This window comes from Artemia franciscana, chromosome 12 (genome assembly GCF_032884065.1).
Source record: "Artemia franciscana chromosome 12, ASM3288406v1, whole genome shotgun sequence".
NCBI lineage: Eukaryota > Metazoa > Arthropoda > Branchiopoda > Anostraca > Artemiidae > Artemia > Artemia franciscana.
This window is the reverse complement of record NC_088874.1, coordinates 15378433-15395999: the sequence shown is the minus strand read 5'-3', so window position 1 is coordinate 15395999 and position 17567 is coordinate 15378433. Positions and strand designations below refer to the sequence as shown.

The following is a 17567-nucleotide window of genomic DNA, read 5'->3' as shown; positions in this document are numbered from 1 at the left end:
TTTATCATAATCAGGAACAAGAGCAGGCCAATGATGGTACCCGGGGGCACACAACAGTAAACCGGAAGGAGGTCTGAATCGACATTTTTATACTTTACACATTGATTTCTACTGGAAAGGAAAGACGCTATTATTGTAACAAGGTTTGGGTTAACATGAAATCTTTTAGTAGTTTTTCAACGAAAACATTATGGTTAATCAGATCAAAAGCTTTTTCGAGGTCTATTAGAAGTAGACTTATCAAATCATCAGGGTTTTCCAAATTTTTATATATTGTATCTAGTAAACTTAAAAGATGAGTAGTAGAAAGGCCACGTTGATTACCAAATTGCTTTGGGTCAATAATCTTCAATTTTTGATTTGAGCCAATCAGTCAGAAAGCTTTCATATAATTCGAAAAAAACTGAGATGAGCGTAATTGATCCAACCCCATTGAAACTCTCCTCAGCGCCCTTCTTCTGAATCGGCGTCACAAATTCCTGCTTCCAGGTGTCAGGGTAGTATCCACTTTCAGTGACCGTGCCGAAAATATCTGCCAGTAGTAATGACAGCTTTTCAGTGAAGGCTTTGGCAAGTACGATCGGAATAACTGATGGACATGTACTTGTCCTTTTTAGGTTATTTATCTTCTTCTCGATATCTTTTGGTGATTTATGGGGAAGGTTTTTATCCTGACTATGGGGAATAGGCTATAGAGTCTCTGCGGAAAGTGAAGGTAATGCCTGACAATTTTGGTGATATGTTTGTTGAGATCATTAGTAATTTTAATACTAGGCTCATCAGGTTGAAGATCAATATTGCTAATTTGCTTGCCAAAAAGTTTTTTAACTAGATCATACCACTTAAATCATTCATAGTATTTTTATAGTACGTGGCAGCTGCTTTTCGATTTTTTTTTTCATTTTACTATTATGGTTGGCTTCATCTTTTTTACCGTTACGAAGTAAACGAATTTTTCTTTGATATTGGCTTTTAGATGCTCATTAACGTAGGGTTTATTGTTTGAACGATTTTTTGTTTTCTTTTAGGGAAAAGATTTTCCATAATTGTCAGATAGCTTCCTTTGAAAGATTTGAACTTTACAATTGACATCAGGAGTAGCTAGGACCTTGGACCAACGCTCTTCAGAAATCCAGGACCCGAAACTGAGAATACCTTTGTTGGCTAGTGGGCATTCTGAGAATATAACGGTAGCTCCCTCCTAACGGTGGTAAAGCTTCTGGTTGAAAGTAGAACTTATGCAAGTTAGTACAGATGACATCTAAAGAGGAGCCTCCTTTGGTTGTGGGTATATTTACCACTTGCTTTAGGTGTAGACCCCTGCATAGGTATTCGAGTTTCAGTTCAATGACATCACCAAGGAGTAAAATCCCAGCGTTTGGGAATTTCGAGAGAGCAAAATCGGCACTGGCTCCAAGTTTTTTAACGAACTTTTGTCGAATCCCCGCATGCTGACCTGGGGAGTAATGAAAATTTCATAGTAGGATATTAGACATTGGACGAGGGAGTACTTTCGGTTAAATAATTATCCACAGTATTTCATCATAATCATCAATGCTGGGGTTTATGATCAGTTTTGGACAAAGTTACTCACGGCACAGCAAGAGAAGTCCTTCACCACGCTTACCAAGCGGTTAATGGGTTGGCCTCAGTTTCCAAAAATTTTTGTAGCCAGAAGCTTTCAGGGAGTCAGGGTGTTCATCTTGTTCATTGTTCTCACATTCTAAAAATCCATCTGTAGGTTCAGTTTCTCAGTCAAAAGTTGTTGCCGGTGGTATGCAGTGGCTGTTATCTGGGGAGGTGATTAATTATCCAAGGCTGTCGTAGACGTTTCAGTTGCAGGTGTTTTTGCATTATACTATTTGATCACAAGCATCAATGGCCACCTCATCAATTTGTCTTGATGCTATATTGCTCAGAAATCCTATAGTTTTAAATATGTTGCTCCCTCAGGCCCTATCATAGTATTGATGTATCAATAACAGCAGGCAGAATGAAGAAGCAGCTTTGTGTGGCTCTTACGCTCTTGCCTCCTTTTTTTGCTAAATAAGATACGTGAAGTGCTGTAGATGATGAAAGAGGGCCACTGACAGGTAATGCACAATAAGTTGCACATAATCAAATTCTGTTTTGACATCTTCATAAGCAAAATTGTTTTTGTAAGATTAAGGTGCAATATATGAAATGGTTGATATTCCTTTCAGGTTAGTAATAATAAATTCAACAGCAATAACTTGGGATCATATTGAATTGGTATGAATATAGTTTGCTGGGAATTGTTTTATTTGAAGTGAAACCAAAATAAGTTGGAAAGGATAGCAGCTCATAAATTGTTCTGCCTTCAATATTATTAGAAATCAAGTCCCACTGACAGACTGATAGGCATATCACATAAATAACTTGCATGAACAAGCATGTCTTTTCTGCATGTGATTTAATTACTTTCTTAATTTTCTTAATGTTTTAACATCTTTATTAATGCTATAGCTAGTAACAAAACTCTGTTAAGCAAGATCTTAATCAGCGGTAAAACCTTTGTTAGTATTGTTATTATGTATGACAACTCTAAGTAGTTCATAAGCATCACTATAAATTGGGAAACTTTTGGAAAGGGCTTACTCTTAAGTACCTTTTCTCAGTAACTTGGACTGCTGATTCTGGTTGGTAGCAACACCATTCTAGCTCTTTGACTGGCATTTCTACTGCACAGACTGTCATTTCCCCTAGCAATTTGCTATTTTTACTTCCTAGCCAAGTAATGTTTAATTATTAAGCTTGGTAAAATAAATTGATGAAATAATATACGCTTATAGTTTATAGCATTTTTTCATTCAAATTTGGCAAAATAAGGTTCAGATTGTAATAATGTAATTGTATTTCTGTTTATTCCAACTTTGATATTTTGTTTCAGTGCAGTATTTTAAAAAGCTACTAGTTTATATTGCTGTATTTTTCAACGTGAAAAATAGGGGCTTGGAAGCCTTTGGAATCCTTCCTAATATGTATCTAAGTGGTACACCGGGAAGAATTGAAAGTATAATAGCCCTGAAAATGGACTATTTTTCCTTTTCAACCCTACCTTCGTTGAAAAATTCCCTTAATAACAACCCCTGTTCCCATGAGATTTAGACCTTGGCATATCTCTATGAGTAGTTGTTTTGTTACTACCACCTTTTAGTCATTTTTTAAGCGTGAAAATAGATGTGACTCCTTCTTTGGTGCTTAATAAATCTTTATTTGTTCACTATGTTTCAGTTGGTGGTGGCTCTGCAGGAGCTGCTGTTGCATCTCGACTGTCAGAAAACAAATTGTTTTCTGTCTTGTTGATTGAAGCAGGACCGAAAGCACCATATATTTCAGACGTGCCATTAATCGTTGCCACTCTTACTGATACACCATTAGACTGGTCATACAGAACTGAACCTCAAAAAGAATGTTGTAATGGACTTGAAAATAATGTGAGTAGAGTTATAATAATGTTGCTTGACATATTTAATTCTGCCTTATATGTAACTGTTTGCTTAAAACAAAAGTATTAACTAAAAATTTTCTCCAAGAAAAAGGAAAAAGCAATATTTAGACGTAAAATAAGCAGAAATAAAGTTGTCTATAAGTCAAACTTAAAACAACTGGAGATTGTTTATGATGAATAGTATCCACAAATGGATATTAAGATTGAGTAGCGGATTTTATGGACCTTTTCAGTTGTCTGATTAAAATGACTCTTCAAAGGTCTATCCAATACCTCTTGGTGCTCTAAAGGCACTAAGGCAATATAAGGATGCAAGGGAGGGCACATTGCCTTCTAATTGGTTTTGGCATTTGAAAAAGGAACCAGAACCTGAGCCTTTCCCCAATATTCTATTACCATCTGTTCTGTGTGATGGATCACAGAAATGAAAATGATACAAGGGAGACATTTTGCTCTTAGTATACGTTTACAACAACTCATAGACCATGGAGACTAAAATTATTGATTTAATAATGCCATTTATAAAGCTAGTGAAAGATGAATGCCATCGAAATTCACAGCATTGTAGCCATGTCTAGTCAAATACGCAGAAATTGGGAATGTACTAAATTAAAAAGAAATGTAAAAAATGAAATCTAATGAAATCTCTGAAAAATGAAATGATGAATTATGTTCACAACTAAGAAGTTGTGGACAAATTAAAGAATCTTTATGTCGTAATAGGGGTGTTAAGGGTCTGCTCTCCCTTCTCCTCACTTTTCTAATATCCACATAAAACATAGATTAACAACAATAAAAAGTAAAAATACCAAAAGTAAGGGACAATGATTGCAACAGAACCTTATTAAACTCCTTATAAAATGTCTTATTAGATGTGATAAAAACAGGTTTTTTGTCGCATGAAATTAACGAATAATAATAACGCTAAAAACGAAACGGAACTAGATTTAGCTTTTCTTAGAAAACGTGATAGATTACAGCAACCTTTCAAGGGTTTTGCTGACCTAAATTTTATCGGAATAAAGCTATGGTATCTTTGCCATTGGTGAAACGCCGCTCTTTTTACACCCTGAAAATCGTTGAACTAGAAGGCTATGTTCGAAGATGATTTTTTAGTAAAAAAGGTATTGATTCCTTTCCTTCAAATGGTTTCAAAATATGCTGTTTCAGTCTAAATCGAACGCTATTCTCTATTTGTTGGCACCCAACCAATGTTTTCACTTACAAAATGAACTATGTATAGGAGATAAGGTTATATTCATTATGCCCAAAACATAAAATCAACTAATCTATACTACTCTTTATAAATGTGCTACCTACACAAGCTAATGCTCTATTACTTTGTCCCAAGACAACATCCATGAGCTATTGTTCTGTTCAGGATCATTTTTTCGCAGATGATTTGAGCTTAGCCTTAAATCAGCTGTGAAACCATGATGCCCTGTGGCTCACCAAATTTTGTGATACTAATAATCCGTAGTGATTCTACGGATTATTAAGAATGCTACCTCAGATATGCTGGTTCTATCTTGCGATGGGATTAATGAGCTGTTTCAAGCAATGCTTTGGTCATCTGATGTGTCGAAACACCTCAGCTTTAGCAAACTAGATAGCTGCTTACAGATACATTGTATCCCTACTCTCGTAAACGTTTAGTACGAGCTACCGATGAATCATTTTACTTTGTGAGGTAGAGTGGAACAACTAGTGCCATAAGTGTTACAGAGCTCACAACCATGCCATGATTAAGGTCTGGTAAATGAGAAATAGGAAAGTGGCCACGCGTAATTTGAAGACCTTCTTTATGGGACATGTTTGAGTTGAGGAGCTGGCTAAAAGACTGGAGATTGCTGTTTCTAACGCTTCTCGGAAATTTGAAAAGATTCTGATGCTGGGAAGTGATGGCCCCAACATGAACAAAAAGGTAGCCTCTCTCCTAAAGAGTGGGATTTCCAGGGAAAAGGAAAGCTGACCTCTTACATGTTGAAACTCCATTTCAATTTCAATCAAGGCACAGATTTCTCAAGCATGTTGGATCTCGATGGTCGACCCGATCTATTGCTGCCATGTGTATTCTCAAACATTTGAATACACTCCAAAAATACATTTTGAGGTGTGTCCCTTCCTGTTTAAAATCCATGACGAAGTTGAGCGGCTATAATGGAATATCAGACATCTTGAAAGATCCGCAGACAAAACCTCTTTTGCTGTTCGTCGTCTCATTTGTCAAAGTCTTCACAAGTCTCATTGGTGTAAGCATCTGCATCGAAATATATTTTGAAGAAATCACCTTTGGATTCAGGATCAATTCCAAGTGTTTTTGTTCCATCTCGCCAGGTAATAGAAAATCAAAGAAAAGTGTAAACGACATTGTAAAGATTGCCGTAATATACCCTTTTAATTCCCTTTTCATAGTATCCACACTGAGTTGAGGCTTTTACAATTAGACGATGACCCTTTTCCTTCTAAATGAAAGTGCTCTTATCGGCCACTTCTGGAACGTTTCTCTTTTCGTTTTTTTGTCATGAAGCACTTCGTCTCTTGCCAAATTGTTTAAATATTTCCTTGCTATTTCACTTGGCAATACGGACGTTGCAATAGCGTTTTTGAGGTTGGCGAGAGTGCTTGCTGAAGACTAAGCCTCCATAGGATATAAGATGCTTAACGTATGAATGATTATGTGCAATAGAATGGAAATGTTAAAAAATCGACCTAAAATGCTTTCTATAACAAACAAGCTACTCTAAATTGCCCGCGGTGATTTCCAATTTAAAAGGCATATCTAAAGCTGACGCAAAAGAAGTGCACGGGAGGCAACTAATAGAAGAGGAGAGGCATAAAAAAGTGAAAGAAGAGGAGATGTTAGCCAGTGAAAAAGTTAAGCTGCAATATGGCTCGAAGAGAATCTTCTTGAGACTAAGAATAATGATAGTGGTAAATGTAAAGTTATTGAGAGACTAGATCAGCAGGCTAATGGGAAACTTCATTAACCCATTAGGAATAAAAACTTCACTGAAATAGGCTTAGAAAAAGCTATACTAGAGGCTGGATCAAAATAATTTGAAGAGGAGTAAGCAAAGCCCAAGGAAACAAAGGTTTTACAAAAAAATACCTTGAAAGAGAAAGTCCCATCTCATGTATGCACTGTCGAAGAAATCAATATAATAATTGGTCTTACCTCGTTTTTCGTAATTGGTCTTTTCTGATTACTGTTTTTTTTCTTGTAATGTCGTAAGTTTATGAAGAAAAAAGTAGAACAAAAATCGTGATCAATCACTATGCTGATGAAGAAGTCAGACACAGTAAGCAAACTTTTTTAGAGTTCTGGGTAAATTCCTAGTTAGAATCCTAAATAAGATAGATATTCCTCTTCGAATCCTAGTTAGAAATTATTGGTTAATGTCTTCTGATGTACGGACCTTAGTTGTTTTCTTCTGCAGAAACATCTTTTATCAAATCCGTTTTTTTTTTCTACCAAGTTGGCTTTTGTGAGATTTTCCGATCGTGAAAGTCAGAAAAGGTGGATTTTGACAGAAATTTTTAGTGGGAGCCTCGATATATATTCCAAGACAACAAGGCTATTAGCTAACAATATTTTTAATTTGATGAATAAGTGTATCTTCTTTCTTATGATAAATACATTATTTACTAAGTTTCTAGCATGTAGGAAATTTCCCTACAGCCTTTCCAACTTCAACCTGTTGAAATTATAATTTGGATTAAATTACTTGGCTGCTGAAATATCGTAGACGTATAAGTGTTTATTGGATATAAATATTTTATAAATCTGTTTGAGTTTAGTTTTCTGTTTATAGTTGTAGCCTATTAATTTAATTGTATATGCGTATTGACTGTAATTGTATATCTTGTATATATTTATGAATTACATTCAATATTTACCCAAGATATATCATTTATGATGACAAAACTTTTTATTTAGTTTACTACTGTTTCAAACAGTTCGTGGTAACGAACTGTTGTAAGGAGCGACCCGGCTCAATAGTAACCAAAACTCTAAAAAATGGAATTTTGATACCAATAGCTACATCAAAAGAATCGCATTTTAATGCTGGTTTTAAATATATAAGTTTCATCAAGTTTAGTCTTACCCATCAAAAGTTACGAGCCTGAGAAAATTTGCGTTATTTTAGAAAATAGGGGGAAACGCCCCCTAAAAGTCATAGAATCTTAACGAAAATCACACCATCAGATTCAGCGTATCAGAGAACCCTGCTGTAGAAGTTTCGAGCTCCTATCTACAAAAATGTGGAATTTTGCATTTTTTGCCAGAAGGCAGATCACGGATGCGTGTTTATTTGTTTTTTTGTTTTTTTGTTTTTTTTTGTTTTTTTTCCCAGGGGTGATCGTATCGACCCAGTTGTCCTAGAATGTTGCAAGAGGGCTCATTCTAACGGAAATGAAAAGTTCTAGTGCCCTTTTTAAGTGACCAAAAAAATTGGAGGGCACCTAGGCCCCCTCCCATGCTAATTATTTTCCCAAAGTCAACGGATCAAAATTCTGAGATAGCCATTTTATTCAGCGTAGTCGAAAAAACCTTATAACTATGTCTTTGGGGACGACTTACTCCCCCACAGTCCCCGTGGGAGGGGCAACAAGTTACAAACTTTGACCTGTGCTTACATATAGTAATGGTTATTGGGAAGTATACAGGCGTTTTCAGGAGGATTTTTTTGGTTTGGGGGAGGGGTTGAGAAGAGGGGGATATGCTGGGGGAACTTTCCTTCGAGAATTTGTAATGGGAGAAGAAAATTTCCATGAAGGGAGAGCAGGATTTACTAGCATTATTAAAAAAAAAACAATTAAGAAATAAAAGTGAAAAAGCTTTTTCAGCTGGAAGTAAGGAACAGCAATAAAACTTAAAACAAACAGAAATTATTACCCATATGAGGGGCTCACCTCCTTCTAATACCTCGCTCTTTACGCTAAAGTATTTTCGGTAATTTCAACTACTTATTCTACGGCTTTTGTGATTCAGGGGGTCATTCTTAATGAATTGGGATAAAATTTAAACTTTAGTGTAAAGAGCGAGGTACTGACGATGGGGCGAATCCCCTCATATATGTAATAAAAACATGAGAATACAAAAGTTCTTTACGTAAGCTAATTTATAAGTTACGTAAATCTTTTACCAATAAAAAGATTCGTAAAAAATTAAAAGTTCTAGTTGCCTTTTTAAGTAACCAAAAAATCGGGGGGCAACTAGGCTTCGTCCCCCGCTCTTTTTTTCTCAAAATCATTCGATCAAAATTATGAGAAAGCCATTGAGCCAAAAAAAAAATATGCAAATTTCGTTTTGATCATTCCTCTGCGGAGAGCCAAAATCAAAACATGCATTGATTCAAAAACGTTCAGAAATTAGATAAAAAAAACAAGTTTTTTCAACTGAAAGTAAGGAGTGACATCAAAACTTAAAACGCACAGAAATTACTTCGTATATGAAAGAGGCTGCTTCCTCATCAACGCCCCGCTCTTTACGCTAAAGTTTTTTACTGTTTTAGAAAGAAGAATTGAGAGAAAGAGTCAAACTTTAGCGTAAAGAGCGGGGCGTTGATGAGGAAGCAGCCTCTTTCATATACGAAGTAATTTCTGTGCGTTTTAAGTTTTGATGTCACTCCTTACTTTCAGTTGAAAAAACTTGTTTTTTTTATCTAATTGATGTAAGAACCAGTATTCTTTGTCACGGGCTATAAGTTACTCATGTTTTTTGTAGCTTGTAGGCTTCTATTAAGAATTTCTGAACTTGAACCCACCCTGAGGATTTAATTTTACAGGTATCACACTGGACATCAGGAAGAGTTTTGGGTGGAGGATCTGTTTTGAATTACATGTTATACGTACGTGGAAATAAACTCGACTACGACAACTGGGAAAAGCTGGGTAACAAAGGATGGTCATATGACAATATTCTTGCTTTTTTCAAAAAAGCTGAGAATCAGAGAGGCCGCTACATGTCTGATGGCAAGACTACTTTTTTTTCTAATCGTTTCATTGTTACTTCCTGAAGAGACAATTTAGATTTAGGATTATGTCGAAATGAGCACATATCCATAGCAAAAGAAAGAAAATCTAGCTTGAATGTGGGAAGGTTATCTTCCGAATAGTCTGAAAAACCCCTCATTATGGTCTTTCCAAGACCCTAGTAATAAATAAATATTATTGGCAGATAAATATTGCTAAATTGTTATTTATATGCCTATTTTTCCTGGGTAACACCTTATAAAGACAGCATCTTTTAAGAAGCCGGAAATTTCGATGGGAATATTTCTTTATCTGCTGTTGTGAAAAAAAAAAAATCAAATTGAAGGGAATCTCTTCAAGTGACTTAAAAAGAAACGACAATGAGAGATTAAGTCGCTGGATCTTTTTTTATAGTGATAGGTAGCAAGCTTATCCCTCAACCTTGCGGCAGAGGAAATTGATCCTTTGGCCCCGTATTGCCAAGTAGAGTATCAATCCACTAGAAAATACAAGGGGGTACTTCATTTGTTTATCAAGTCATATATATATTTTGGTTCTCAAAGTATTTTCTTTTAGTTCCATAAACGAAAACCAAATGTCTTAGTTATGAGAAAATGAGCAAATCCTAAAATACAATATCCCTAGTCTCAAAGATTTTTGCCTCCTCTCGATTGCGTTACAATTATTTTATATAGGCAGCAGTACTGAATCTAAAGCTGAAAAAGTAAAAAATTGTATCCAATTTAGGTGTTTTAAATAATTTGGTGTTTAGTTTGCTGTACTTCTGTAAAAAATGGATGCTTTTGTATTAACTTGAATAATTGTTTAGGAAGTCCCACTCTTGCAACTTTTTATGGTGATGTGGCAAATATTCTCTCTATTGCTTTTTGAATTTTTTACGTGGTTTTTGTGTTTTCAGAAAGAAAAAACAGACTCAGTAATGGTAGTCAAGTGCTAAGTACTTCATGAGAAGATAACAGCCCAACCCTTGCTTAAAATAATGTTATGCAAATAGGAACTAATGTCTGTCGAATGACCCGGCTCAATAGTAAACGAAACTCTAAAAAACGGAATTTTGATGCTAAAAAATACATCAAAAGAATAAAATTTTCATGCTGATTTTAAATATTTAAGTTTCATAAAATTTAGTCTTTGTCATCACAAGTTACGAGCCTGAGAAAATTTGCCTTATTTTTGAAAATAGGGGAAAACATCCCCTAAAAGTCATAGAATCTTCACACCATGGCATTGAGCGTATCAGAGAACCCTATAGCGAAAATTTCAAGCTCCTATCTACAAAAACGTGGAATTTCGTATTTTTTCCCAGAAGACAGATCACGGGTGCGTGTTTATTTGTTGTTTTTTTTTGTTTTGTTTTTTTTCCCAGGGGTCACCGTATTGACCAGGTGGTCCAAGAATTTCGCAAGAGGGCTCATTCTAACGAAAATGAAAAGTTCTAGGGCCCTTTTTTAGTGACCAAAACAATTGGAGGGTACCTAGGCCCCCTCCCACGCTAATTTTTTCCCCAAGTCAACGGGTCAAAATTTTGAAATAACTATTTTGTTCCGCATAGTCGAAAACCATAATAACTATGTCTTTGGGGATGAATTACTCCCCCACAGTCCCTGGGGAGCGGCTGGAAGTTACAAACTTTAACCAGTGTTTACACACAGTAATGGTTATTAGGAAGTGTACAGACGTTTTCAGGGGGATTTTTTGGTTTGGGTGGGGTTGAGGGGAGGGGGATATGTGGGAGGATCTTTCCTTGGAGGAATATATCATGGGGGAAGAGAAATTCAATGAAAAGGGCGAGGGATTATCTAGCATTACTATAAAAAAACAATGAAAAAATAAACAAGAAAAAGTTTTTTCAATTGAAAGCAAGGAGTAGCATTAAAACTTAATACAAATAGAGATCATTACGCATATGAGGGGTTCTAAAATACTTTAGCATAAAGAGCGAGGTATTTAGGGGGAGATAAATACCTCGCTGTTTATTCTAAAGTATTTTTAGTAATTTCAACTATTTATTCTATGGCCTTTCTGATTCAGGGATCATTCTTAAAGAATTGGGACAACACTTAAGATTTAGTGTAAATGGCGAGGTATTAACGAGGGGACAAACCCCCTCATATATAATAAAAATATAAGATACAAAAGTTTGTTACGTAAGTTACGTGTATTTTCTACTAATAAAAACGTTCGTTAAAAAAATTAAAATTCCTAGTTGCCTTTTTAAGTAACCGAAAAATTGGAGGGCAACTAGGCCTCCTTCCCCACCCCTTATTTCTCAAAATTGTCTGATCAAAATTAAGAGAAAGCCATTTAGCCAAAAAAGAATTAATATGCAAATTTCATTTTAATAGTGCGGAGAGCCAAAAATCAAACATGAATTAATTCAAAAAGATTTAGAAATTAAATAAAAAAAAACTAGTTTTTTAACTGAAAGTAAGGAGCACCATTAAAACTTAAAACAAACAGAAATTACTCCGTATATGAAATGGGTTGTCCCCTCTGCAATCCCTCGCAATTTACGCTAAAGTTCGACTCTTTGCCACAATTCTGCTTTTTAAAACAATAAATTTTTAATTAGTTTTTACTACAAGCAAGAGTTTGGCTACTGCCCCCTTCTCTAATGTAAAAATATAAGACCTACTGCATCACTGGCGCGATACTGAAAACGAATGATATTGAAAATATTTTTTTTTGTGCCTATTACGACGTTAAAAATAGAAATAACAGTGAAATAAAATCTTGAACTGATGCGTTTTTAGCAATTAATATCACATATCATGTATCCACTTTAATTTTATTAATTCTTTTTAAGACTGTTCAAGACACATACAGTTTTAAGTAAATCAACTATGACGTAGTAGGCCTTAACTTTTACAGTTAGGGAGGGGTGCAGTAGGTAGACTTTTGTCTGTTGTTATTTGTGTTATTCCTAAGCTTGATTTGCGTATTCAGTTTAAGTTTTACTCGTTTTAAGTTATAATTATTCATTTATATTATTACCTATTGTATGTTTATCTGCTATGATTGTTTATATAATTCTATTTCCTTTTGGGTTTCATTTATTCTCTACTAGTAATTTCTGTTCGTTTTGAATTTGAATTATTGTCGGAATTTATTTCTGCTAATCTTAAGTTTTGCCCTTTGATCACTTTTGAACCCAAAAACGGAACTAGAACTTTCAGTTTCCAATCGAATTATCCCCCTCCAAAGTTAATACAACTACCCCTCCTTCCCCAAAAAGCTTATATGTTGACAATGGGCAACTTACATAAATTAAAATCCTTGTACGGGGATATGGCGGGGGTTTATCAACCCATGATTTATAGTGATTTTAATTTTGTACTATTTTGAAGGACATTTCAAAATTTTTATTTGGATGAATTTGGAGGAAAAAGTGAGTGAGGGTGTGGTTACCTTCCGGGGGAGTCTAAAATATGGCACAAGAACTTTCAATTTCCATTCGAATAAGCCCTCTCCAAATTTCATACTTCCACCTCTTCCATCAAAAACCTTATTGGTAACAATGGGCAACTAGCGTAACTTATAGCCCTTGCCCCGAAGGCTGTGAGGGTTATCAAACCCAAAACCATAGTTATTTGACATTTTGACTATTTTTGACAAAATGATAATCTTAAGGTTTTGATCGGAACCATTTGGGAAAAAGGGAGGGGGGGAGGGATGGCTGTCTTCTGTTACCTTTTGGCTTTTTGTAAAAGAACTAGAATTTTCTGTTTAAGATCGATTGAGCCTCCTTGACAATCTATCAAAGTTCACACAATCACACTTCCCATAAAAACCTTGCATGTTAACAATGGGCAAATAGCATAACATATAGCCCTGAGGCTAGGGGGGTAGTCAACTCCGGAGGCCTAGTTATTTTACATTTGGACTACATTGAACAGAATGATTATTTCTAAATTCTTATCAGATCTATTTGGGGGAAACGGGTTTTAGATGGGGGTTCTGGCTGCCCTCCAATCAAATTGCCCTCCAATCAATGGTTGCATAATCGAGCTATACGACCACCTCTTCCATGAAACCATATATGCCCTGGGATATAACTTTCAACCCTTGCCCTCGGGTTCTAGGGGGCTGTGTCAACCGAGGGGGCATTGTCGTATGATCTTCCGACTATTTTAAAGAACATTTTAAATTTATAATGGATGCGTTTTGGGAAAAGGAGGCGTGGGGAGGAGCTTTTTGCCCTTTGATCACTTTTGATTCTTAAAAAAGGAACTAGAACATTCAATTTCCAGCATAACGAGCCTCTTCCAAAGTTTTATATTGGTCACCCCTTCCATAAAAACCTTATATGCCCCTGAGGCAAAACTTACAACCCTTGCCGCGGGCTTTGGGGGATTGTGTCAACCTCAGAGGCATTGTTATATGTCTTTGGACTATTATGAACAAATTGGCTGTCGCAAAATTTTGATCAGGTGCATTTGGAAAATAGAGAGTGGGGGGGGAGGCTAATTGTCCTGCAGTTACTTTGGACTCTTAAAAAGGGAACCACAACTTTCAATTTCCAATCATATGGGCCTCATTTAAAGTTTTTACAACCGCCCATTCCAGAAAAAACTTACATGCCCCGGGGCACATCTCACGACGCTTGCCCTTGGGCTCTGGGGGGCTGTTTTGACTCAGGAGTTTTATTATCCGATCTTTTGACTATTTTGAACAAAATGGCTCTCTCAGAATTTCGATCAGATGCATCTAAATTTAGAGGATTTTGAACTAGAAAACTAGATTTTGTCAACCTCAGAGGCATTGTTATATGGTCTTTGGACTATTAAGAACAAACTGGCTATCGAAAAATTTTGATCAGGTGCATTTGGAAAAAAGAGGGTGTGGGGGGAGACTAGTTGTCCTGCAATTACTTTGGACTCTTAAAAAAGGAACCATAACTTTCAATTTCCAATCATATGGGCCTCCTCCAAAGTTTTTACAACCACCCACTCCAGAAAAACTTACACGCCCCTGGGGCACATCTCAGAACGCTTGCCCTCCGGCTTCGGGGGGCTGTTTCGACTCAGGAAATTTGTTATCCGATGTTTTGACTATTTAGAACAAAATGTCTATCTCAGAATTTCGATCACAAGCATCTAAAACTAGAGGGTGGAGGGTTGGGGCTAGTTGCCCTCCGGTCACTTTTGACTTTAAAAATGGCGCTAGAACTTCCTCTTTACTATTGAATAAGCCCACTCCAAAGTTTGCGTGACCACCCCTTCCATATGAAAAACCTTTAGGAAAAAAAAGACTAATGAAACATTGAAACGTTATTGGCTTTACTATGGGCAGCGCTCTAGCGTTGTTTCTGATACCTCTTGGTTCTCAATGTATCAACTTTTTTGTCTTAATTGAATAACCCTGACTCGAAAGAAATGTAATGCATGATACATCAATATAAATGGGACTGGAAGGAAGTAGGCTTTGACTTCATCTGTGGATCTCAAGTTATACATGACTCTAACTTCAACAAGGTGCAATATTTTCATTTATCTATTTTACTTATCAATGAAGTGTCAGTGATAGTAGGCATGAATGTCAGAATGTACCCTAAATGGTTTATGTAAAATGCTGCTTCAATTTAGGTATAATGTTTTTATAGCGGAGAGAGAGGGACGAGTTCAGGCCCTAGGGCCTACCATGAGTCATCAGGATATTCGCAATATAAATCATGATATGACTCTAACCTTCAAGACTGTAATATATCAACCTTTTCTGTAAAGGCATCTACTGAGGGTCAAAGACCATTCCCTGAATGATTCACACCAAGAGAGATGTACTTGGTCCTGACAAAAAAGGCTCTTTTGAGCTTACAAGCTATAGAGAGATAATCTGAGTACAGATAATACAAGACCAGGAAGAGTTGAATACCCTCTCATGACATCTCGACAGTCTAAAAGGATATTCTAAGTGGTGGTTTTCTCTTTGAACATTAACAATTAACTAGGAGGAGCCAAAGTATCTTCTCTCCTATGCTACTTCTTTCCATTCAAGGGAAAATTTTTCATAAAAGATTTTTTCAAAGAAAAATGAAGAGCTGTAGTATAACTCAAAACAAACAAAAATGACTGTCAATGAATAAATGTAATCCAAAACGAACTTTAGTTTAAATGAATAATAGCATCGAACATTATTATAGTAGATACTGCTACGATGAATAAATGAATCTCAAACGAACATACATGAAAGTGAACAATAAACTCATTTGTAAAACGAACTGAAATAAAACAGGTGAAAAATTTGGGTTTAAATTTTTGCAACGAATTAATATTTGCTGGACAGAACTGAAGCTGAAAGTCATGTTGAATTACAGAAAAGGTGCCTAACAGTTTCAGATCTATCGATTCTATTAAAAGCATAAAGGACACTCTTGGCGGAGCCCTTGGGCTATTTCGCTGGAAATTTAGGGAATCCAGTTAAGAGCCAGGTGAAAACAGGGAATATTCTGAATTGGATCCTTTTGGCTGGCTCAAGAATTCAGGCAGATCTTGGGATTGGGACTGGTTGTCGATCTTAGAACCACCAGTTGCGGATAGAGCCTCCTGGATCCAAACGTGGTGCTGCATTTCGAACGTTACGATTTCGCCAGGATATTATAATCTGGAGGGCCCAAGTGGTCCCTTTAGCCAATCCCAAGATGGGTGTGGCTAATATGGCGGAAAAGAAGTTTGACGGAAAAGAAACTTCTCAAGTGTTTATTGAGTAGTTGGTTTCATGTATAACCTTTTCCTAGGCTGAACTAGTGCCATTTCTGAACTCGCGTATCAAATTCAAATGAATCAGCGACAACAAAACCACTGTTGGCCAGTTATGAAACTAGCAAAGGCAAAACACAGAAGCTTTGGCAAAAAACAGTATAGAAAGCTTAACGATAGAATGTTCTAGTAACAAAAAATGTATAGTATATGTATAGTATTTTATGCTCATAAAACTCATCAAATTTGACATCATTTAAGTTGTTCTAGCTTATATTAGTTCAGGTTTACACAATTTGTATTTTTGTCGTAACATACCTAAAGCCAAGCTTGCAGCATGACCAGGCGTTTTCTGCCTTACCCGGGATCTGAAATTCAGATGTTCGTGGGAATTTTTATCACCCTAAGCTCCCCAAGATCACGTGTCACAACTATGGGAAATATAAAATAAAAGTTGTGATTACTTAAGTTGCTTGACACTTTTGCGTTAATAAGCCTAAGCAAATCTGCCTTAAATTGATTAAATACTGATATGATTCTGATTTCAACAAAATATGAGGCTTTTGATACTTACGTACTTAAAACAGGCTATTCAGCCCGACTCAGTACCAAGAAGCTGCTGGACCAGGCTCTGCCAAAGTTATCTGTACTGTATCAGCGGTCGAATGAGTTGAAGGTGTGACTTGTTCCACTTGTAGCCATTTCCGGGAACCGCCAAGTAGTTCGACGTCCAGGTAGTCACTTGGACATTTCCAAGTGGTTTATTCATAAAGTACTGCTATAACTTGATCTGCTTTCGTGGTGTCTTCTTTCAAGAGGAGGGAGGCACCACAGTAAAGACCTGACGTGTTAGGGTCTGCTATGGGCATCGCATTACTCTAGGCGCCACTCTTTTTATCATTTCTTTGGCTTTCGGCGCTGAGTCGGATAGGAGAGTACCATCATTAACATATTCGAGGTCAGCAACACTTCCTTTGGCTGAAAATGCCAAGCCATCTTCTTCCTTCGATGCTTTCTTTATAATCCAATCTTTTATGATAATATAATGTGATGAAATCATCTTCTATGATTGAAACAATTTGGGACCCTTGGCATTCTTGGTGAACGCTGTACTCTATTTCATAGAGCTCTGTCGATTCGCCATATAATTGCATATTGTTCTTCATATCTTCGTACCAAGCTTTGATCAGGTTGACGAACTAAGTTTGGACACCATCTTCAAGCACCATCACCAGAGAATAGGTCGAAGTATAGAGTCAAATATGACGATGAAGTCGAGAAAGGTGGCGATGGTGTCTTGTTCGTGAATAAATCGATGGTAGAGGAGGAGTCTAAGAGTGAAAATATGATCAACACACCTCACTCTTAGGCCGAAGCCAGTCTGTTTATTTCTTGTTCGT

At 36.4% G+C, this 17567-nt stretch overlaps 1 protein-coding gene across 1 annotated transcript in view; it reads left to right on the top strand.

Moving 5' to 3' along the window:
- The window catches only part of LOC136033736 (glucose dehydrogenase [FAD, quinone]-like), a 119349-nt gene that overhangs the window by 35253 nt on the left and 66529 nt on the right, over positions 1-17567 (top strand). Inside the window, exons 2-3 of the mRNA XM_065714629.1 lie at positions 3256-3458; positions 9265-9451. Of these exons, the coding sequence (XP_065570701.1) occupies positions 3256-3458; positions 9265-9451 (390 nt within the window). The remainder of the gene's footprint in view (positions 1-3255; positions 3459-9264; positions 9452-17567) is intronic.